Source organism: Dermacentor albipictus, chromosome 9 (assembly GCF_038994185.2).
Source record: "Dermacentor albipictus isolate Rhodes 1998 colony chromosome 9, USDA_Dalb.pri_finalv2, whole genome shotgun sequence".
In the NCBI taxonomy this organism is placed as follows: domain Eukaryota; kingdom Metazoa; phylum Arthropoda; class Arachnida; order Ixodida; family Ixodidae; genus Dermacentor; species Dermacentor albipictus.
In genome coordinates, this window is record NC_091829.1 from 9,654,058 (window position 1) to 9,677,998 (window position 23,941).

At 42.3% G+C, this 23,941-nt stretch overlaps 3 protein-coding genes across 3 annotated transcripts in view; 2 read left to right on the forward strand and 1 right to left on the reverse strand.

Moving 5' to 3' along the window:
• The window catches only part of LOC139049853 (endoplasmic reticulum metallopeptidase 1-like), a 60,406-nt gene extending 48,464 nt beyond the window's left edge, over nt 1-11,942 (forward strand). Inside the window, exons 13-14 of the mRNA XM_070525682.1 lie at nt 17-192; nt 3,848-11,942. Coding sequence (XP_070381783.1) covers nt 17-192; nt 3,848-4,018 — 347 coding nt within the window. The 3' untranslated portion in view covers nt 4,019-11,942. The remainder of the gene's footprint in view (nt 1-16; nt 193-3,847) is intronic.
• A 3,390-nt stretch (nt 11,943-15,332) lies between these two features.
• Nucleotides 15,333-17,991, reverse strand: LOC139050015 (protein FAM32A). Its single transcript, XM_070526086.1, has 4 exons — nt 17,810-17,991; nt 17,211-17,355; nt 16,241-16,294; nt 15,333-15,743 (listed from the first exon to the last, which is right to left on the reverse strand). Exons 1-4 carry the CDS (start codon nt 17,872-17,874, stop codon nt 15,675-15,677), a joined length of 333 nt encoding a protein of 110 aa, XP_070382187.1. The 5' UTR covers nt 17,875-17,991; the 3' UTR covers nt 15,333-15,674.
• A 151-nt stretch (nt 17,992-18,142) lies between these two features.
• The window catches only part of LOC139050014 (mitochondrial potassium channel ATP-binding subunit), a 38,113-nt gene continuing 32,314 nt past the window's right edge, over nt 18,143-23,941 (forward strand). Inside the window, exons 1-4 of the mRNA XM_070526085.1 lie at nt 18,143-18,513; nt 19,721-20,033; nt 21,728-21,901; nt 23,630-23,775. Of these exons, the coding sequence (XP_070382186.1) occupies nt 18,434-18,513; nt 19,721-20,033; nt 21,728-21,901; nt 23,630-23,775 (713 nt within the window). The 5' untranslated portion in view covers nt 18,143-18,433. The remainder of the gene's footprint in view (nt 18,514-19,720; nt 20,034-21,727; nt 21,902-23,629; nt 23,776-23,941) is intronic.

Genomic DNA, 23,941 nt, shown 5'->3' on the forward strand with positions numbered 1-23,941 from the left:
GGGCACTGCGTTGCAGGTCCCAGCCACATGGGTCTGATCATCTCTCCCTGGGAAGGCGTAAGTATCAGCCGCTGGTCCTTCACCTCTGACACGCCGCACAAAGGTATCGAGTGGAAGAACAGGGACACCAAGTTTGTCTACCTTTCTCAAGGAGTTGACATGGGACCTTGGAACGTTTGGCTCGAGCTGCAGGTAAATATCTTTAAAATACTGTAATATATGGAAAGTTTGGGGCTCTAGTATTTAATATGCTTTTCGGTAGCAATAATTTTCCTCATAGCTCTCGAGTGGCTTTGTGATTCTGCTGTTGAGGGCAAAACCATTGGTTTAGTTCTTAGTTGGCATTTCACCTATCCAGAATGAGACCTAGTGGCGATATTTTACAGCAAGCAATTGTGCTACAGTTAAAGCCACTACTCTTGTGCTGTAGTGACATAAATGTTTCCAACCACAGTTTGTGCTTATAATTTAATTATGTACACAGAAGTAGTTGAAGACAAGCAGGCTTCTGCTGTGTTTTATGGTAATCTCATCTATCATCTTCATGGCGTTTCATTGCAGGATTATGCACAGTATAATATATATTTATCCCAATTTTTACAATACAGTAGAACCTCGTTGATACGTTCCCCTTACGTACGCTTTCCCGGCGCCAACGTTCGCAATCGAGAACATAAAAAATGACCCAATAGAGTTGCGCTAATTTTTTACCGGTTCATAGATTCCCGGAGCACACAATTTTTCGGCACCAACATTCAGTACGTTGCCATACTGCGATCGAATTATACGTTTTCGGGTCGCTAGATCCCATGTAAAACAAGAAAATTCGTTAGGCGCGCGAGATCGAGAACAGTATATAGCTGCCCGCTGCGGCAGCTTCACCGCAATACTCGCCCGCCCGTCTCACGTGACGACGCCGACGTGCACTCAATTTCTCACTTCGGCATCAGCAAATCTTCTCCGGGGTCGTCGCACGCGGCATTCACGGATATATCACCGCCAATCCAATTGCGATAAGCATCTTCGCCTATCTGTTTCAGAGTGCGTGGTGCCGTCGGAAGCGTAGCGCACGCTTTTAATAGGCGATAACCGAAGCGCGCCGCCGTGCTGAGCTGCAGACTGCGATCGTATACGTTTTCCGGCCGCTAGATCCCATGTGAACGAGAAAAGGCGCGAGGCGCGCGCGATCGAGAGCAATATGTAGCCGCCCGTCTCACCTGAAAATGACGGCGCGCGCAGTTTCTTATTTCCGTACCAGCAGTAACTCCGGCCGGGTCGTCGCACGCCACATTCACAGCTATCGCCGCCAAACCTATTACGATAATCATCTTCACCTATCTAGCGCGTGTTGCGTAGTGCCATCGGTAGTGTACTGCACGCATTTAGCAGGCGATAATCCAAACGCGCGGCCGTTCCCTGCTGCGCGATGTGGCATCCCTTTCGCTCCGGCAGCATCCGTCGTCGCCCACCAGCTCGATTTTGTTTCGGTTTCCCGTCGCTATGTAAAAAAAAAAAACAGAAACTATGCAATAGGAAAACAAAACGCGTATCCGCCCGCGGCAGCACCACCAACTCGACGCGCGTCGGTGTTTCGTGTCGCAACGATCCGCGCGACGCTTCGCATTACAATAGATGTCAACAATAGTTGAGTCTGTCAAAATTTTTTGTTATTTCGGATCGTACGTTTTCTCGGTTAGTACGTTTTGCGCGTGGTTTTTTTTTTTCCAAAACGTATGAACGATCAGGTGCTACTGTAAATTCTTCATTGAAGTTTTTGTTGTGTTACTTACCTTCATCCTCATCTTTGGTGTACTGTTGCATCATTCTGTGCCTACAGGATTGGTTTGGCTGACTCAAGACATGGGTAACAGAATATACTCAGGAGATGCCTTCATTTTATACTGTACTTACTATAGCTTACTGCAGAAGAATATAAAAAAGAAGTGCTAACCGAAAACTCTGTAAGGCTTAATGATGCAGGTCGAGAAAAAGGTACCATGACTGCTCCTAACCCCACACTTCTTCAATCATGCCAGTTCCATAACTCTATTTTGAATGCTGAACATTACTCTGGGCACTAGTTCAATGGGTGTTAATGGACTTGCACCACCCGTGGGTGACAAAAATGAAGCTTTGCCTGCTAAAAAGTGCTTGGAAGTGGGAAAACCAGACGAAGAAAGGTTGCTATCATAAGTTTTGTTTGTTTGGTTTTGCTTACAGTGTACTGTGTACAGTGTACTTACAGTGTATCAGTACTCACGTACGGGGCAGAAACCTGGAGTCTTACGAAAAGGGTTCTACTTAAACTGAGAACGACGCAATGAGCTATGGAAAGAAGCATGATGGGTGTAACATTAAGGGATAAGAAAAGAGCAGATTGGGTGAGGGAACAAACGCGAGTTAATGACATCTTAGTTGAAATCAAGAAAAAGAAATGGGCATGGGCAGGACATGTATTGAGGAGGGAAGATAACCGATGGTCTTTAAGGGTTACGGACTGGATTCCAAGGGACGGGAAGCGTAGCAGGGGGCGGCGGAAGGTTAGGTGGGCGGATGAGATTAAGAAGTTTGCAGGGGCGACATGGCCACAACTAGTACATGACCGGGGTAGTTGGAGAAGTATGGGAGAGGCCTTTGCCCTGCAGTGGGCGTAACCAGGCTGATGATGATGATGACAGTGTATTCATGGATGTACAGTTGGAATCAAAAGTTTGCAGACACCAGATCTGAGAAGCAGAATTTTCAAGTAGCTTGCGATAACAGCTAGTAAAACTGCACGGCACTAAGTTGTTCGCATATATTAGCAATGCTAGAAATCAAAATATCAGGCTGCATGCACAAGCGGTGGAAATATTAAACTGCTTTTGTGATCTCATGGTCCATAAACTTTTGATGCTAACTGGTATGTTTCTTTCTATTTTTTTTTCTTTTTTTGCGGTGGTAAGTTTTTTTTAATTTTTTTTTACTAGATAAGTTGGTATTCCACACAAAATGGTATCGTGACGAACAAGGAAAGAAGTGACAACAAAAGTGTTGACTACTAACCAAAATTTAATGAACACAAGTAAAAATTTATGAATGGGCAACACAAGTGCTGACCATCAATTTAAATATAATGAAAACAAATGAAATTCGCAAATGAAAATGAATTTTTCAATAAGAAAGGCTGAAGCGATTGTTATTCACAAATTTGGTGGTGATCTGTATTGTAAGGCATTCTGTTTCACTGAATAGTTTAGATGTAGATTGCCTGCCTGCATATCTTTAAGTGTCTTTTCTGTTACAGTTGCCTTGTGAGCTTGTTTGATCTATGCATTTTTTTCGTGTTCATTAAATTTCACTTGATAGTCAGCACTTGTTGCTTCTTTTCATGTCCCTTGTGTGTCACATTGCCAGTTCATACGTATGGAAAGAAAAGCAATCTTTTATAGTTAAATTTGTTTTTAATAATTGATGCAACAGTGAGCTTTTCTACAGTAACTGTGTCCAGATTATGAGACATATGGCTTGTGGGGAGTTTCACAAATGGTACGACTGACAGGCCCTGCTCTGAGCCAAAGTTGTTGCCATCAAACTGCATATTTCTATTGAATAGTCTGGTGATGAGGATTACAATAGCTGCAACACAAAATTCATATACAGCCAAACTTCAGTGTAACAAACATAGATATAATGAACTGTCAGATATAATGAAGGGAATTTAGAACATTTGTTGCCTATATTAATGTGTAACAAATATACGTTTATAACGAAGATTAGATATAATGAAGGTACTTTTGTGTTGGACTGCCCCATCACACCCAGTTATAATGCATGGCATCATTTCTCTCTGCTTCTGTAATGGCAGCTACCCCATGGCTACCCAGCAGACAAGTCCGCCGTGGACATCGCTTTCCACACATATCGCCTTCAGAAGTCTGAGCACAGACAGCCAGCCTTCATAAACTTCCTCAACGAGTTGCCAGAATGGATTCACGCCACTGCATGGACATCAAGCTCAGACTTCTATGTCTTCTGAAGTGGCTGCATTCCACAGGGTGGCCAGTGGGTTGGCCAGGGTGGCCAGGGCCAGGGTTGGCCAGGGTTGGCCAGGGTGGCCAGTGGATTTATCATTATCTTGAAGGTTCCAAATGTACGACCACTGTGAGGAACTCTGCGCATTGGCCGTCCACAAGATTTGGACGCCGGGCACTTCTTGTGTGGAACGTGCAACAGCTGTACCATGAGTTAAATTATCAGGCTGGTATGAACCTGAATACATTCTGCTACTGGATGTTGTCTTGTCGAGAGGGCTGGCATATGATGCCACCCGCAAGGGCACACTTGTTTGTTCTAAGTAGGCCTCTGCTTGGCAAACACTACCTGCTACAGTAGGCAAGGATGTGCATATATAGAGAAAGATTTTAGGGCATCAGCTTGTTGCCGGCACTCTAGTTTGCCATTGACAGTGTGCTGTGCTGCAAAACATATAAACACTCCTAATGTGCAGAGTAATCATGCATAACATATACAATAGTCACTTAATATGTGACTGCACATAAAGGTGAAACATCCTGTGTGACAGTATCTTGCAGTTTCAGGTGAACTAAAATAATATGCTCAACTGCAGTGTGTTTTGAATGTGCAAACAAAAAATATTTTTAAAGTAACAGTCTGAAATTCCTGATGCAGTAGTCAAATAACTACACGTGCAACTCGTTCTTGAAGTTTACAAGGAGAGGTCTCTTAGAACAGTGTGTTCACAACAATATTTTTTACATGTATTTTGTTAGCCAGGGTGTCGCGTAAGGCTTTGCATTCTGCAGGTTGTTCTGTTTGGCCAAGCTGTTATCATGAGGGGACCATTTCATATTATTCTGAAAAGCGCTGCAAGTTCCTTGCTGTTGAATCTGTGGGATTGTTCTTGTTCCTCAGCATTCGATGCTTTTTCTTTGAAAAAGAACTTGCAACATCACATTCATACTGCTTCTTGCAATACCACCGTTTACTGTTTGGTTGGCCATTTAGAAGGACATACTTAAGTTTGAACAAAGGTTGCCAGAGTTTGTGCATGTGTCCTCGAGGTTGCAGTGTTGTGGGGAAGGCTAGGGCATTTATATGTGCAAGCAATGCCAAACTATGCACAGCTGTTGTGTACTAAGGTGCAATGTCCTCGGAACGTTTGGGAGTCCAGATGCATTTGTGAGACTGATCGCCAAGACTGAACTTGTGTGTGTGGCTGATGTTAAGTGTGCAATTGCAGGAAAGTAATTTCTGTAACAGGTTTGATGCACAACTCGTGTAGCTGTAGGATCGTAAAGGATAAAGAGCACCCGACAGGTGCAAATATAGCTGATAAAGTTGAGAAAATTCGTCAAATTAGCATGTGCACTGCCATTAGCATGACTCTGACATTAACAGGTTTTCCCCTTCACATAAACAGCCCTTTTGGGACTTTGGTCGTGTGCAATGCAGTTATGTCATTTCGAGGGTCACCATAAAAAGCGTGCTGGTTTTGTGTGTTGGGAACAGAATGTTGTATTTCAAATACATTAAGCTTATGAGCATGCCATTGTGCAAGCTATGTGTACAATGTTAAAATTTATCATAATCATTTACACAGCACCACACGTTAGTTTTTCTAGGCTGCAGTTGTTGACACATTATCCACAACTCAAGCAAGCTGTTTCAAGCTCTGTGGAGTTCCAAAAGAGTTCCTGCTTTTTTAAAAATCATGGCAGAATGCATTATCTGAGGATTAACTTTCTGAACCTTAATTCTCCAGAATTTTTATCAACATCAAGATGGGATAGGTTTGTTTGAGTAAATATTGCATTCCAAGACTGTATCAGCTCGGCTGAAGATATAACAGCCTTGTATGATGCATTCCATTATTTAAAAAAATTTTGTTTGCTTAGCTAAAAATTTTATAATTATGTTTATTGTAACTTCTTTTATGTACCTCAAAAGCCAACAGTTTCTTACCGATTCCAGTGGTTATGCTAGTCTATGCTTGAGCAGTGCATTAAACCAAGCTGTTAGGTGCACAGGGTAGCATTCACATTCACATATTCCCTTATGCTATATCACAAATGTGTGTTCACAGTTGGTAAAACAGCATTGAAGGAATCATTGTCAAACTTGTTGATTATGGATTGCACTGGCCGATTTGTTATATTCCTGAAACATTGTGCTTGAAGATAAGATGCTTTGCAGAATTTTTTGGAGAAGTTCTCATTATTTTAAATATGCATGCTCCATGTGTGTTAGGTCTTATACAATTGCGCTCGTGCCTTCAATATGGGTTGTCGTCACGCCATGCTTGTTATTAGCCACATTCTAGTCCATTGCGCCATGTGAACTGAACTGTTTAATGAGTGTTTTTTTCTTCCTTTTTAAGTCCTAGACTATGCAACATATCATTACACATGTGTGTAAAAGAACTTGGTTGTGTGGAAACGCATGTAAAGTTCTGCATAATCTGTAACCTAGTCACATTGTCATTCACCAAAAACAGGGGGGTAGAGGATGGGATCTGGGTTGCTTATCCAAAAGAAATTGTTCACGATTCATCATGTGTCATTAAGAAAAAAGACATCATCTCAAAGTTGCATGTGCTGTTCTTGTGGACCAACATTGTTTAGATGTTTATTTACAGTTTACTGTATTTATGAAGTGCTGACAGGTACCTACTGTCACAGACTGCACTTAAACTGCCGTGCACTGAAGCATTCATCAAGCAGGGAGACACAGGCCATTACGCTGCCATCACTACCGCATCCTTATTTTAAAACAACTCTTTAGTGGTTTGGTGTATCATTTGCGAGCAAGACAGGGACTGCTGGTACGGACTAAAATGACCTCCTTGGCCTTGCCACAGAAGCTTCTATAGATGCGAAGCTTGTTTTGTAGGTGTGACATTTTTTTTTTTAGGAACAACCTTCAGCATGACAAAGCTGGCTTAATGAAGGTGCAGGTTTTGAGATTGAGCATGACATCTATCGCTAACGCCACAGTCTTCAATGTTTTCTTTTTTTGTTGGGGTAACTTCTCTGTAACAAATAAGGGAGTGCTTTATATGGAGCAGCAGAGTCACGTGATGAAGCTTAAAGGCCGACTGCAATGAAGTTTTGTGCCACATAAGAAGCCTTGTTTTAGAGAGTTTAGATATAGGGCAGCCTGCATGGAAAATTTTACAAATGAAATACAAGTGAATGTGTCATGAAAGGCTTGCAAAAGTAGACGCCTTAGATGCCGATACTGAAAAACATAATGGCAGAATCCAGCTTGCAACAAATGTAGACGTTAAATGCAATGTAGCGACAAACCTTATTTGCCACCTACGAAACGTGTCATGTATGAGGTGTGTACTGTGACTAGACTTTTCTCTCGCGCTTCCCTCTGGACATACAGTGCCATCTGGTTGTGGCATCATGAAGTCCTTGCGAGCACTGGGCATTATTCCTTTGCTGGCTGTGACAAATCATGGCACATCACATTAAAGCATCTGGCTGCTGAGCTTGAATAACTCGTGCAATGTGCTGTCATTGAAGAGTAGCACATACCCAGTGACACATATTGAGTGACCCAAGCTGGCTTGAAAGAGGTTTATTGAAAAGTGGCATATACCCAGTACATTTGTGGCACCGCTTGTTGAAGCATCTGGCTGCTGTGCTTGATGAACACATGTGACACGGATTTGATTCCACCTCCACACAGGAGAAATTTTAAAGGATCTTAATGCATTATCATTTTTAGGGTACTTCACACACTTTCTGGAGGTTACGTATGTATGTAGTTTGTGTGTATGTATGTTTCTATCTAATCATTTTCCCACCTACCTGGGTCACTGGGCAGTGTGGACGAATGGGTGGTGCATCATGCTGCTGTGCTAAGGGAGCAGGGTTTGAAATCAACCATCAGATCAACTTGAGTCACTAAGAATCTGGCAATGTGTACACACATGCCACTCTTCCACGAACCTCTTTCGCGCTGCCATAGGTCACTGTAGATGAGGGACTGGGTAGGTACTGCTGTCTGAAGAAACTTTTTGACAAGGACTTCGAGCACTGGGTATGTGCCATTTGGTCTGTGCTGGTCTTCATTTAACCTCTTTGATGCCAAGTTGGCTCACTGGGTATGTACTAGCAAGTGTGCCACTCTTCAATAAATGCCTTTGACGCCAACTTGGGTAGCTAGGTACTGAGTGTGCGGCAAGTGAGGGAACAAATCTCGGAGCTCACAAGCATTGGTGCGCCACTCTTCTTGTCTCAGAGGCCACGCACAAACGTCTTGGCAGCACCACTAGATGGTGCAGCATGTCAAGAAATAAGCTAGAGAGAGGAGCTTGGTTGCCACATCACACATTTCTCAGTGTTCACATGCACCGATGTGCCATGCATTTCGGAGAGCATGCGCAGACGTTACGGCGATGGTGCTAGATGACACTGAGTGTTCTTAGGGAAGCGCAAAAGAGAAATCCTGCTGCAGTACAAGCCTCATACATAACTCGTTTCCACGATGGCAATACATTGTGTTGCTATATTGATTCAATGCTAAATGTATTACTGTCAGCAGTCATCGTGAGGTGGGTTCCACAAAATTATTATTGCGAAAGCATTATATCGCCCATGAGGCAAAAAATCCGGTGTAATTGTCTGTGTTGGTATGACCAAAGCCATCGAACCCTTGAACTTTGGGGGGAGTCGAACCCATGACCTTTGCTGTTTATTAAGGTAAAGTTAGTTAAGGCACTTGAACCCACGACTTTTGGTGGGAGTTGAACCCACACCCTTTGGTGATAATTAAGGTTCACTTAATTAAGATAGAGCTAATTAAGCCACTTGAATCCATGACCTTTGATGGGAGACGAATCCACTACTTTTGGTGTTAACGCAAAGTTAATTAAGGCACCAGTAATTAAGGTAGAGTTGGTTTAGACACTCGAACCGACAACTTTTGTTGGGAGTTGTGCCCACGACCTTGCGTGGTACGCACCTTGTGACGAACACGATTGGTCACGTGACCACGTGACTGCTCGAATTGCACGACTCCGCCAGTGGCACCACCAGACATTGCTGCACTTCTGCTGAAGTGGCCACTTGAGTCACATGGTTACAGTGCTTTCGCATTCATCCACATAGGAATAACAAAGTGGCCCTTGAATTCTTTTTTTTTTTTTTGACGAATTGCCCAATGCCCCAAGTTAGTGTGAAAATGGTCACATGCGGACAAACATACATACTGCAAAGTAGGTGAAGTTCCATAAGAATCCTAACCACATCAAAATGCTGCCATTACTGCTCGCCAGAAGTGATGCATTAGTCAGAATGCTCAACATCTCAGCATGACTTCCAAGAGGCACCACCCACAGCTCCCTGCAGGGTGCTGAAACATCTCGGGCAACATTCTGTAACTTGTGTCATATCCGCTCACAGCCAGTTACATATATCAATGCTTAGGTGCTATTCAAAGGCCGGTAATAAGAAAATTAGACAATTACCAGCCCTGAATTTTGCTAAAATTGCTTCAGTAGTATATCATGTGCTACCAATTTAGCCAAAGCGAACTTTCGTTGCAGTTGGCCAATAAGGGGCCTACTTAGGCTGGTGGTATAGTTTGTAATTACCCTTTCAATTTTCCATTCTTTCTGCTCTTTGCCATTGGCTCACAAGAAGCCACACTCCCATTATGGTTAGGATCAGCCACTTGGCAAGACAGATCATAAGGAACAAAAGGATCAAAGAAACACAGCCATTACATAATACAGCCCCACATTTTTTTCTTTGACAGTTTATCAATTTTATAATAAATTATAATCTAAACCAACTTGAACAATGCCACATTACACTTTAGAACTTTACAGACTTTAGCTATGGACATCTAAAGCCAGTGAAAGGTGTATTTGTTATGGATATATAGATTAGCACTTATAGTGGCTCCTACTATGGCCCTTAGCTAACTTTGTTTTGCATGATGCTTTAACAGCATATACTCAGAGGGAAAGTCCAGTTTGTGTGTACGTTTTAATGCCAGATCATTAACGTTTCCCAATTAGGTGTGGCAAAATATGGTATGCAGTGCAATGAGTAAATGCAAAAACATAATAAAGCATAATTATTTTGCTTGAAACTAAGTGGTGACCTACTTAATACTGGCATTACTGCAATCGTTTCACATGACTTGTGCCGTAGAGCACAACTCAACACCCATCTGTTCATATTTCACTTGTAGTTAGGTTTTGTCCCTTTCATATGGAACTCTGTGGGAGTTTCTTGACCAGTGAGAAAGTACTGTAAGACACATTGAGAGCAGAGAGAATGTGTGACTAGCATCCCAATACTAAAACATTTTTTTTTCACTTGATATGCATGCAGTGCTTGCCTAGTCAATGGCCTACAAAAGTGTCGTGAGGTAGTGTTGGCAGCAGGGTTGTCTGGGCTGTTTGGTCTTGTACACAACTAAAATCTGGTGTGTTGAGTTTCTCCAGGAAGCTATGAAACTTCAGCACTTCATATTCCCAGAGGGCAGCCATATGCTGCGAAAAATATGATCTATTGCTTGTGTATCATTGACCTCAACATTCGGACTTTCTAACCAAACACTTCACTGGAAAGTAAAACTTGGCTTTGTGTAGAAGCTTGACACAAGCCACCCTGCAAATGTCATGCTTCAGTGTTTAAGTGGTTGTCTAGAATGCAACAAAAACAACAAAAGGAAGTCTGTGATCTACTAAGAGATATATTCAAGGAGTTGTGATAGTGTTTTGTAATGCAGTGCCAGTGACATAGTTGCAATTGCATTGTACAACGGCGTGTGCCTTCTATATGCCTCTGTTACAATGCAGAGTCTGCATGCTTAGAAATTTTAACTTGAAGCCCAGTGCTGTTCTTAAAAGGGCATTAAAGGCAGAAATTAGGTCAGGCTAAGCTGATCGTTAATATAATGCATAGTACATATAACAGGTGGTCTATTAGAGTAACATTGAGGGTTGATAGTTAATGTAGTGCGTAGGACTGGTAACGAGTTCTCTATTAGAGTAACACGGGGTGCCAAGGAAAGAGAAACACATTTGAGGGTGGCAGAGGATTAGGTGATGTGATGAAGTTACCAAATTCATGATGATGAAAGTGATTGTACTATTAAACAAAATACGTTAACATTGCTAAATAATAAACATTGGAGAAAAGTGGCACTACCATAATGTAAAATGTGGAACCAGCTCCCACTGATGTGTGTCAACTACAGGCAAAAAATTAAGAGTTGCCAGCGGCTGCTCATTAGGGCAGATTACAGTAAATTTGAATATGAAGGAAAAGAAGCAGCTTGGCCATTTTGCTAAAGATCTTGCTGACGCTGTCTCTTCGCACTGCACTGTTAGAACTATCCTGAGGCACATTGTGTCCTTTCTGTGCTGTCCTGTAACTTACCGATGATGGCAGAGCATGGCCTCAGAGATCATCAGTGCAGCTTAATGTGCCTCTGCTGTGAATAATGTGCACTGTCTTTTTGCTGGCAAATTGAATTCAGGGAGAGAGATAGCTGCCGTCTTCAATTGTGATTTTCCTCTTGGCTGAGTATTCTTTTGGCACAGAATGCTCACTAAAGGTATTGGACAGTGTGCTCTATAGCAATTAGTTGACCTAATGTTTGCCTTTAGCATCCTTTTGAGTTCTGTAGAAGCCTGTAACATGTGTCTTAGCCTTACTTAAGCTGGCTGCACTAATGCATAGTAGTTGCTGCTTGTGTAAGTCGAAGTGTTCAGTGTTCAGCTGTGGATTGGCCACTAGGCTTCAGCAGACATAAACGTAAAAAATAATGGTGCATCTGCGTAGTACCTAGCGTAGCCAGTTTGCATTGAGCTGGTCGAACATAAATTGCCATGCAGTGTCTACCATGGTTTTAGATTGCAACTACGAAAGTAACAAAGCTGTTGAGAAATAAAGGCTTTTTTCTTTCTGGAAGATGAATTCAATTTCTTGTATGCATGGAACACAACATTGACTCGGCATGATGCTTAAGGGTGTTTAAGTCACGCTAGTTTACATTTATTGACATTTTGTATGCTTGCGTCATGGATAAAATAAACTGCAAGTGATCATCTTGAAGGGGCAGCGCAAGACGGCGAAGACAGAAGGCAGGAACACACAGGACAGCAGTGAAATGTCCTGCCTTCGGTTTTCGTCGTCTTGCGCTGCCCCTTCAAGATGTTCAACCAGTACCAACTTGCCCAAATGTCGATCCTTCTAAACTGCAAGTGGCTAACCATGCAGCAAAGTCATACCATATTTGTGTAAACATGCGCGAGAAGTATTAACATTTACTGTTTTTTATCTTAATCTTGATAATACCCGCAGAATCACTCTTTTGCATGTTGTGCAAGCAGTGCTGAATTCACAGCCACAAATGCATCTCGCTTGGTTGCCGTCTAGTGTGGCCCCGACCCTCCCGCTTGAGCAATGCCTTGATTGTAAAGAAAGCGCAAGTAATATCGTCTTTACCAGCAGAAGCACCAGCCAGCAACCATGTGGGAGCCCCAAAGTGGTAATATGAATGTGGGGGTCGGTGATTAATCAACACTAAGGACAGCCAGTAAACAAACCCTTAATACTTCCAATGAAGTGTACAAGAACTCTCCTGTACAGCGTTGCTGTCTTTGATGCGAAAAAATGTACCAATAGCCAGGCGAACTCGTACTCCAATGTGTTGTTTTCACTGGCTTTACTCAACAATAAAGTAACAAAAACATAGACGTTTCGCCACCTATGCGGGTGGCGTCGTCACTACACAAATGGCAACAAATGAGAAATACATACTATTTATGGATAATACTGCCATAAAGATCTGGCAGGGGGCCACGGTTAGAATTGCATGAAGATTGATTGCAACGGATGAACCATGATTCCACAAATTTTCATGGGCTCCATCGGTGTTCCCCTGCTAACGTGGTTACATTATCAAAATCGAACACGTGTCCCTTTGTTAAACAATGATCCACTAATTCCGTCTTGGCACATGTGGCATGGGTGGCTTTCGCAGCATCCCTTAAGTGTTCCTTGAGTCGAGCGCGACGTCGCCGCCCCGTTTCGCCAATGTAGCTGACACCACAATCCGAGCAGTCGCCCTTGTAGACGACACCATTTTGTTCGTCCGGAGGTGTGCGGTCCTTTGGCTTCGGGAACACGTTTGCCAATGTGTACGAGGCTTTGAACACAGTTTGAACACCAAAAGGCCGTAAAGCTCTGTGCACTGCGTCTGATACACCACGGACATACGGAATGCACACAAAGGAAGCCGGCCTTTCGGCCTTGCTTTCGCGGGGTCTCTGCATGCGGCGTCGCATATCATTGACAAGGCGCTCAGGGTAACTCCGTTTATGCAATAAGGCAACATTAGTTAATTCTTGCTCCCTTAAAGTTTGCGTTGACGAGAGTGCATTGCAATGGGACAGGAGCATACGTAGCATGGCATGTTTGTGTTCTGTAGGGTGGTGAGAGTCAAAACTCGGGACACTCCCACTATTGCGAGATTTGCGATATATGGCTGTCTCCACCGAACCTCCTTCACTTTGTCGTTCCAGCACATCTAGAAAGGCTAGGAAGCCACTTGCAGAAGGGAGCACGTTCACGGTCAGGAATTCTAAAGAATTTGTTACCGCGGTACATCAGCAGCAGCTTCGGGATGACGATGTTATGGTATCTTACGATGTCATGTCCTTGTTCACGAATGTGTTGATAGCATTGGCTACGGATATTATTGAGAAACGCCTGCAAGATGACTGTACGTTAGAAAGCCGCACTTTCGTGACTGTCGACGACATTTGCCAGAACCATTTGCCGGAACCATATATCACCAGATAGAAGGCATCCCGATGGGCAGTCCTGTTTCTGTAATCGTGGCTGATCCGTTAACGCAACACGTGGAAATGGCTGTGATGACGTCCTTGCCCTTCCCTGTCAAAATGTATTGTCGCTATGTAGATGACACCTTTGTGATTGTCGAAAAACCTGCGTGCCATGCATGAGGCACCTAATGCCGTCCATCATGCTATTCAATTTACATGCGAGACGGAGAATAGTGGCAGCCTAGCCTTTCTAGACGTGCTGGTATGACGGAGCAAAGGAGGCTTAGTGGAGACAGCCATATATCGCAAATCTTGCGATAGCGGGAGTGTCCCTAGTTTTGACTCTCACCACCCTACAGAACACAAACATGCCGTAGTATGTACGCTCCTGTCCCATTGCGATGCACTCTCGTCAACACAAACTTTGAGGGAGCAAGAACTAAGAAATGTTGCCGCTCGTTTGCATAAACGGAGTTACCTTGAGCGATTTGTCAATGATACGAGACGCTGCATGCGAAGACCCCGCAAGAGCAAAGGCTGAAAGGCCGGCTTCCTTTGTGTGCATTCCATATGTCTGCAATGTATCAGACGCAGTGCACAGGGCTTTACGGCCTTTAGGTGTTTGAACTGTGTTCAAACCCCCGTACATATTGGCAAACGTGTTCTTGAAGCCAAAGGACCGCACACCTCCAGACAAACAAAGTGGTGTCGTCTGCAAGGTCGACTACCCCGACTGTGGTGCCAGCTTCATTGGCGAGACGGGGTGGCTACGAAAGCCACCCATGCCACACGTGCCAAGACGGAATTGTTGGATCATTGTTTAACAAAGGGACACATGTTCGAATTTGATAATGTAACCACGTTAGCACGGGAACACTGATGGAGCCCAAGAAAATTTGTGGAATCATGGTTCATTCGTCGCAATCAATCTTCATGCAATTCTAAACGTGGCTTCCTGCCGGATGTTTATGGCAGTATGATTTATAAATAGTATGTATTTCTCATTTGTTGCCATTTGTGTACTGACGATGCCACCCGCGTAGGGTGGCGAAACTTTTATGTTTTTGTTATTTTATTGTTGAGTAGAGCCAGTGAAAACAACACGTTGAAGTATGTCTTTGATGCATCAGTTTCTCAGATTGGCATACATCTGCAAAGTTTTTTGTTTTTATTTGCAGTGTAGCAAATATGAAACAAGTGATAGAGAGTTAATGGAATGACCTGTAGGTACATGCATTGAACTCATACATGGAAATGCATTGTACTGGAGTGCGTCTGTGTCGGAATGACAGAATGTCTCAGCATGGACCCTGCTGCTTTGGCAAGTGATCTCATACAGGTGCATCCTGCTTTAGCTGATCATGCATCACAATATTTGGAGTATTTGATTACAAAAACGGCGCCGGCGTTTTATTCGGCGCCGTTTTTGTAATCATGCTTAACCAACTAGCCCACCAACACATGCGGAGTATTTGATTTTGACCATTTGGCTATAGAAGCATTCACAACATTTTTGTTTCACAATAGTAATATTTTTATTTCCCAAGTCGCGAAGAGTCCCACTTTTTGTTGTATTGAACATGCAGTAATATATGCATTAGCACAGAGCACATTCTTGGTGATCAAGAGACAGTCCACTTTTTTTTCACCAATACTATACAGCTGGGCAGTTTTTGGTTCCACATTGATTGACAAGATTGTGTGCACACAGATGTGTACTACAACCAGAATACATCAACCTGCGCAATCTGGGAGAACACAATGCAGGTTGAGACGAGTGCAGTTCGCCAAAGCACATATTGACGAATGTCCTTGAAAGCAAATGTCCTGTCGAGAAGTATGCGAAGGATGCTTATTTTGTCCAGCTCACTTTGGGAATGTCGTAATGCTCTGTCAGTGAATCCAGGTGCCGGTTGAATTCCTGTAACACGGGAAAACTCTTTTTGTTGATGCATATCTGTAAACATTGCACCACAGGGTTGCAGTGCATGCAGCTGAGAGAAGACACCTGGAGGATCATCTACAGCGAAAACATTGTCCTTATTGTTGCACGAGCACATGCACACACATATGCTATTTCTTTTTATACCTAGTTCAAGTCCTGATCTGTAAACTGGCTTGAAAGGATGCTATCTTATAACAAACGAAACAGAGGTATCTACTGTTCAGACAAGTGTCATCAGGCATTGGATTTGCCATTTCAAGACAACAGAGTCGGTGCACTGGTACCTACATAGGGATAAAACATAAAAGGCAAGATGTGCTGCTTGTTATCAACACTTTCGTAATTTGCGAGCGTCTTCCATGAAGTTCACCCGGGCGCCAGCTTATCGAACTTCATGTCACATTCAGAACAGTTATCAAGTGAGTATGTAGGTTACACACATAAAAAAGTTCAAAAAATGGGCCACCACTTGCCTCCACCCTTTGCTTGTGGGTCTTCGATGCTTTCTCCATGATCCTTTCAATTTGCTGCATAAGGAAGAGTGATCACCACATAAGCTCAATGTCGCAAACATGTATGCCTAAGCTGTCAAAAGAAGCCTCGTTAAAAATGGTACACTAAACAGATTGCCTGACAGTTGGCCTTTTCATGAAAGCAAGTTGTTCCTCTTGTTGAGTATGCTAGTACATAAAAAATAAAAAGAAGGTCTTGCTAGCCTCATGCAATAAAGTTTCATAACAGATCATTAATCTATCGCAGAATCTTACTGCCTGATGTGTCAGAGTATGTTGCGACCAACCATTCTCAAGTGAAGCAGGCAGTATGCAGATACTTTTTGTTTATTTCATTGAATAACGTAATCACAGAGGCATGCTGATAGTATACTGTAACTTCTGTTTACAATAGATCAGGCTCCTTGGCCAGAAGCTAGTTAGAGCATTTTGACAGCACAGACTAACAACCAAAACAAAAAGCATAGCTATTTACTACAATATGATCAATGAAATAAAAACATGTGGCTTATAGTCGAAGTCCATTGCAGTATTATTGTAGTGCAGCCAATTGTGTTTTACAGTGCAGCACCAGTGATTGGTATGCCATATATGCAGCAACACAGAACGGCTGCACATCTGATGTGGTGACGAGTTCTTGTGGCATACAAGGTTTTCATCTTGCACATCGCAAACACTTGGTGCAGGATTCACTATGCACTTTCTTTCTTAGCACTATCGAAATCCTATGATGACTTCCCGCTGTAGATTATTAAGCATAGTCGCCAGAGCGGAAAGATCAAACAAGCTATCAGCGTTAGTGCTGCAGCATTAAATGATTATATATATATATATATATATATATATATATATATATATATATATATATATATATATATATATATATATATATATATATATATATATATATATATATATATATATATATTACCCGTTTCTCCTGCATCTTCAAGAACGCCTTCTCTGCGTTGGTCCTGTGTATTTCTTTGACAACCGGTTGCTTCTGCTGTCCCTCTGATGAAGTCACGTTTACGTGTTCCAGAGCCTTCTTGAGATCCTTGTCCTTTTTCTTTTTTCTGTAGGAGACAAAAAGAAACATTAAAGAGAGAACTTCAGTGTAATGCATATACACTGTTGTTCGATTAGCTGTGAGCGCAAAGCAATACTGGACCGCGGTTTCGTAGCAATGCCTTTCGCGCTTGTCGCCTTCACGAGTGGTCAAGGGACGCTCCGCCCCGGCCCGTACGAAAGCCTCATAGGATGTCCTAGGTATACTTTGTGGCGCAAAATGCGTATTTTGCGCCACAAAGTATACCTAGAAAATCTAAGCACCAACTTGCCCAAGAAGTCCTTTTGGAATACCTTATACGATGCCTGCACTATTACAAATTTAGTGAAATGGCCCAGAGCAACGTACTGCCAGCGTCAATTTCTGACATGTTTCGGACAAATCGCTCGAAATCAAACACGGACTAGACGCCTAATCGCAACTCGGTGTTTGCGCGGGACGGACATCACTTGCCAGCTTACTTTTTAATACCAGAGGGACTCTTGAGCTTTAGAGGAGCTTTTGTTACCAAGTCGTAGTCAGACATCGTTGTGGATTACTAAATACAGAAGCAGAAGGAGTGGTAAACAGCGACTCGCAGAAGCACCGATGCACGAGCAAAACGGAGAAAACGAAGCTTGGCCAGCTGGCTTGGCGTAAGGACCTTGCTTGGCTTGCCTGAGTGCGAGCCCTGCCCCTTCGCTCATTAATTTAATATGACAAATTTTTGGATCTAAAAAATTAAAATATAACAACGATAGGTATAATTCTAATAAAAATAAGTTAATATATTATTACGGCTTTGCACTAATCGCTCACTCAGCTTACGGTGGTCATCGTCTCATCGGCTGCTACGCTCTTACAACTACAACCATGCCGTCCGTGTTTAGAACGTTGTATGCAAGCGATATTCTACGATTATGGACTTTGCTGAAGAATACTTTTTGTAGCTCGTAAGATTAGAATATTATGCATGATGTGTGCATCTGTTTGACATATCAGACGCTTGTGCGTTCGTCGTCACTGGTCGCCGTCACTGGAGAACTTGCTGCTCTGGAAAAGATGTTTGTTTCGATTTTGTAGCTGACATTTTTTAAATATGTAAAATGCTGTACGCTGCTTTGAGACTCAACGGTGCGGTCTGCAGGCATCCTTTGTCTCTGCTCAAGTTCTCTGCTAGGAAAAGGTGAGCGTTCCATAATCGTACTGTGTGCTTTCATACGAGCAGACAGTTCTTTCTACATGACGATGCGCAGTGTTCCAAAACCAAGTGCGATATGCCTCACTTTTACGCGTCCTGTTACATCATGGTTGTTTGGACAGTTGCTTAATTGCCATGAATGACTTGAATATTGCACCACAAACACATGTGAGACAGCGCTTTAATTATGATTATGTTTTTCCTGTTGACGATCGACGTTTCCTGGTAAAGTATCTATTTCCATTATGATTATGTTTTTCCTGTTGACGACGTTTCCTGGTAAAGTATCTATTTCCACGAACCCATTGCCATCAAAATTGTAGTCAGAAGCTACTCATTTGACTATAACTTTGATGCCAGAACTGGAAGGCGTCTTTTCGATACACAGTCGGCATACGGGCGCCAGAATCACACCCGCGACGTTGCGCTCGGCAGCAAAAAACGATAGCTGCTGAGCCGCTCTTGATTAAGGCAGTAACTTCCCTGACTCCATGTGCAAGACTTTGCACACTGGAAATTGCAAAAATAAAATTAAATAAAAGAATGCTACTGCCGCTTCTACAATGAACTTCTATATTAATTTATAATTAGTGGTGAACATTTTTATTAGAGAAGAAGCAATTGTGAAGGTCACGAGAAAAGAAACGAATATATAAAAAATTTATGAGTAAATAAATCTTTGTATGATAAGTGCATTGGGACATCCTTTTCAGTTAAAATAAAGATGATATTGTCACGTGGTGGTGACGCTGAAGAACACAGTAGCAAATACTGTGAAAGACAAAACTAACTTTTATTGGGCGAACCTGTGCCCACAAAAACAGGCTACACTTATAGCTATAGCACAACGATAGCGCTGAACACGGTCGGCGATCGTCGAAAATCTGATCAGCGAGTCAAGCGCGTCTGCTTTTATACAGCAGTCGTCGAATGTTCCAGACTAATCGTTGGTATCCGCATGCCTTCTACAAAGTTCTACATCATTCGCATCAAGCGATGATATCAGATAACACAAGGTTCGGTGACAACAGACAGCGGATATAAGCATCGACAATTTTCCAGAAACTTCGGATAAATGCAGGCGCATCCTGCGCTGTGCGATAACATTTGCTAGGCGGCAAAACGTGTCGCCCGATAAAGATAAGTACACGTGTCAATATTTGTAATGAAACTTACATACTTTTCTTTGCAGTGTGGCCTCCTTTTTCAAGCTCTCTATAAACAGCTCACTAGGAGGACTCGCTAAGACTTCCGCAACTTCACTCCCGGCAGCCAGATCATCTCGATGCTATCATCCCCTGCGACATATTTTCGTGTTTGGTGGAGGATGCACTGTGACACTGTCCATTTCCTTGGGCCGGTGCCTGCTGGAGACGAGAGTGCAGTGTGCCAAGCACAACACAAGGCTCCTTGATGCCAAAAAAGGCAGCACAGCGTCTTTCAACTGGGCTTCTTTTTTTCGCTTCTTGAAGCCAGACTGGCTCCCGCTTCTTATAGCTGTTGTAGTAAGTATGTACATCTATTGACTTTCTTCTCTGCCATTCATCGTCAATGTAACTTGTATCTCCTGGAATCTGTTGTTTCTAGCCACTTACTCGTTGTTACTTCAGCAACAGTATAGCCTGCAGTAACACTTCATTTGGGCCTAGCTGATATATAATTCTGAGCTTAACGTTACAGCGCAAACACCTAAGACAATCCACAAACTGGCACTGACTAAGAAGTTGTTAGTCAGTGCCAGTGTATGTCGTGTTTTTCTTTTTGTGGATTGTCTTGGGTGTTTGCGCTGTAACGTTAAGCTCAGTAGCCTGCAGTAGCTTGACGGTAGTATGATATGAACCCCATATCTGACCACTGAATAATGTACATTTCGCTCTTCAACAGGAGCTGTGCAGAAATGAAAAGGAGGAAAGAAGCGGACGACAAAGTGCTATGTCATTTGTTTGTTCCTCCTAAACTCAGTCTAGCCAAGGCCATACAGTGTGGCAATTAAAGGCAAGGGCTCGGCCACTCAGTAACGTGAACTAGTTGCATGTTCCAGAGAAAGGAGCGTGGCTTGCCCATTGTTCGCTATCAGCCCTTCCATGATGCTTGTGTTCAGTTGATACATCATACATCATCATCATCAGTGTGATCAGAGGTGGACATTGGAAGAGCCCTTCTGGTTCTCCTATTGTTGGCTGATGTGGCCCATAGCTTTCGCTGCACTGGCTTGTACCTAATCTCAGAGTTGGTGGGATAGATTAGAGACCAGACTTTTTTGCTTCATTTTTATAGTGTGAGAGCCTTAAAACATGGATTTGAGGGCACACCACTTGCTTTGCCATAGCATTCATTTACATGTGAACTCTTCTGTGCACGGTGACAGAAGGCTAATGTATCTATTGCAGATGTAGGTAAAAGCAGTTGGTTGTTTATGAAGAAAAGAAAAGCGAAGAAAGCTACTGCTGACCACACTAACTATCTAGCTACATCTGCTTGCACCTGAACAGCAGTCAGCAGTGGGGGCGGGCTTGACAAAGGGGGTGGGGGAGGAGGAATAGACAGAGAGAGACAGTAGACTAGAATGAAGGAAACTATTTACATAATGTATAACATGTTAAAAACGCATGCCTTCTGACATGATTAAGTGGGTTTTTTAAACGCTCTTTGTTCTGCTTGCTTTTATGCCATTTTAAGAGAATGAATAGTACAGCTGACTCATGTTAAGGTGTATTCTCTTTTAATGAAAGAGCTCACCCTTATTTTGAAGTGACCTTGAATTTGTAGCCTGTTCTTCCTTGAAATGAATTCTTATTCACATTTTCAAAGCCTCATTTCCAGTTTAACTGGTCAATCTACACTTCATTGTGTTGTCTGAAAGTATTACATTAACTAAGTCAAAATGCATAACTATCTTGAGAAAGTGACAGGTTTGGTTGTCTTACAAATCTATGGAAATCAACAGCAAAATATTTGCTTCATTTAGCTTGTGCATCAATATGGGCTGATACACAGGTTGTCTACTAATGTATAAATTTGAAAGAAATAGACCTTATAACAAAAAACTATTTTTTTTTTGTTTTTATAAAGGTATGCCGTTCTTAGTAGAGCTGTTTGAATCATTGTTGTTTCCCATTGCAAGCCTTCAACACAGCATAGGAATTTTGCTTCCTTTTGCAAAGCTTGTAACATACAGTTTTCTCTGTGTGCCCTGCAGAGTGCCTTAATTGTTGCTGCTCTCAACATTCAAATCCCGGTGTTCCTGGGTGCAGTTGTTGACGTCCTGAGCAGGATAAAATCTGGCAGCTCAAGCCCTGGTGTAACTGCCATAAACTTTTTTGAGGAAATACGTAGACCAGCAACACGACTTTTTCTCATTTACGTCATGCAAGTGAGTATACCTAAAGTGTACTGTTAGGCTAGTTGGTCTCTTATAATGTTGAGGTGAAATAGTGCTAAAGATAATGCATTTGCAGGAAGTGGCGATGAACACAAGCACTTGTGTTCTACTCTAAGAAAAGTTTGCACCCTTTGGGGCTTATCTTGTCCTCAAACAATAATCTTCATCTGTCTTGTGTGCTTTTCCTTTCATTAATGCCACTCGCCCAGTACTTCGAGGTCATGAACAGTATGCACATTAAATCAGCGCAATATAGGATTTCTGGTGGGAAAGTAGCAAGCACAGAATTTTTAAGAAAGAAAATGCAAGCAACACTGGTGATGATTATTATTTTGGGGCAAGCTATGTTCCAAAGGGTGTAAAATTTTTTTAGGATGTAGTTTACCTTCCTGTGAGTATTTATTTTAGCGTGCTGACTCCCCTCGATAACAGTAATACAAGTGCATGTGTTATTTTTTTGTGCTACTTAGCTTGTTGCTGCGGTCCTTTCCTGTAGGGCTCAAGTTCTTTCTGTGGCTGAATGCTGCATTGAGCCAAGCACTAGATACACTAAACAAGCACCCGAACTGAAACCTTTCTAGTTTGCCAAGCAAGGTAGAATTTTTTTTTTAATTTATACCATGTATTTTTGTTATGTATGCCATGTTTTTGTTTACCATTCTTACCATTTTGCATGCCATGCTTGCCATATTTGCCATATATTGTATTGAGCTACTTGTCTAACACTACCGGGACAATTCTTTATTTTTTATTAGTTATTGACGTCCATGTGTTTGCCTTTGACCTTTTTTTTAAAGTTTATTTGCTAATTTGCATTATTTCTTGTATATATAATAAAGTATGTGTCATTTGCCTCTGTATTTATCTCTACCCTTTGCCCCTCCCCTCTGCAATGCACAATTATACCTTGAGGGCATAATAAATAAGTAAATGAATAAATAAATAACCACTTGGTAGACTATAGCCTGTTCTTTTGAATATAATAAGCCTCTTCAAAGTTGGTTCAGTGGGTGCTGAAGAAAATGATTTCTCCTTTCTCATTCATTTATATAGAAGCTCATAGATAAAACTTACTCTTAAAAAAACACTAAAAAGAAACTAAGTCATGGTAGACTACGTATTCTTCCAAAACTCTGTTTTCATTCCATCAGCGGAAAAACATTGGCTACTAGCTGAGAAAAGGAGGGCCAGATTTCTAATTTTCATATTTCTTGCTAAACTTATGTGTCAAACAAGTGTGATATCATGGATTTTAGGGTATTATTTCATAATTGGGATGTTTTAATGCACAGAAAGTTATTAGAACTTTCTATAGTCAGTTCTTTGAGCTCAGTTATGATGCACTGTGTATCTTCATCAATAAACTATTACTAGACAAGCAAACACACTGCTAAAATCCATGATGCCAAAGGAGGCTATTACAAGCACTTCATAAGAGCTTCATCACTCATTTTTCATTGCTTCGTATTTCCTGTCTTACCGAAACTCTGCTCATGGTAAGACTGGCCTTTACACTATTCTGAAGGTGCAGTTTACCAATACAGCTTAACTTGATATTTCTCTCTAGTGTCTATTTCCCATAAACTTGTACAAGCTTACTGGTAGCCTATTTCCCATATACATGTATGCCATATACATGTATGCGTTTATTTCCTATAATTCTCTGAGGTCACTCAAATAGCCTTGCTGAAGCATCCGTGCTCTCTCACTACCTTTCAGAGTGTGTTTACAGCCATCTACATATCAACGCTGTCCTTCACTGGCGAGCGCTATGCCACAAGGCTTCGCCAAGCGCTGCTGGAGTCCGTGCTCAAGCAGGACATGTGCTTCTTTGACAAGACAAAGACTGGCGAGATCATGAACTGGTGAGGCCCTAATCGAGAGACACTGGACATCATAAATGAAATTCTGGTTTTGCTTGCCGCTGGAGAGGTTCTAACTGATGCACAAATCACTTTTAGTCATGGAGTAAGACATTTAGGAGGTGAAACTCCCGTCAGCGCGAGCGAGCGCGGGCGACCAGATAAGGTC

Excerpts from the sequence above, each read along its gene's own strand:
- LOC139050015 (XM_070526086.1), bottom strand. The coding sequence starts at position 17,874 with ATGTCTGACTACGACTTGGTAACAAAAGCTCCTCTAAAGCTCAAGAGT. Across the intron at positions 16,295-17,210 it reads TGAAGATGCAGGAGAAACGG|CAAATTGAAAGGATCATGGA; the intron begins GTAATATATATA and ends TTCCTTATGCAG. Across the intron at positions 15,744-16,240 it reads CCCACAAGCAAAGGGTGGAG|GAATTCAACCGGCACCTGGA; the intron begins GCAAGTGGTGGC and ends CCCGTGTTACAG.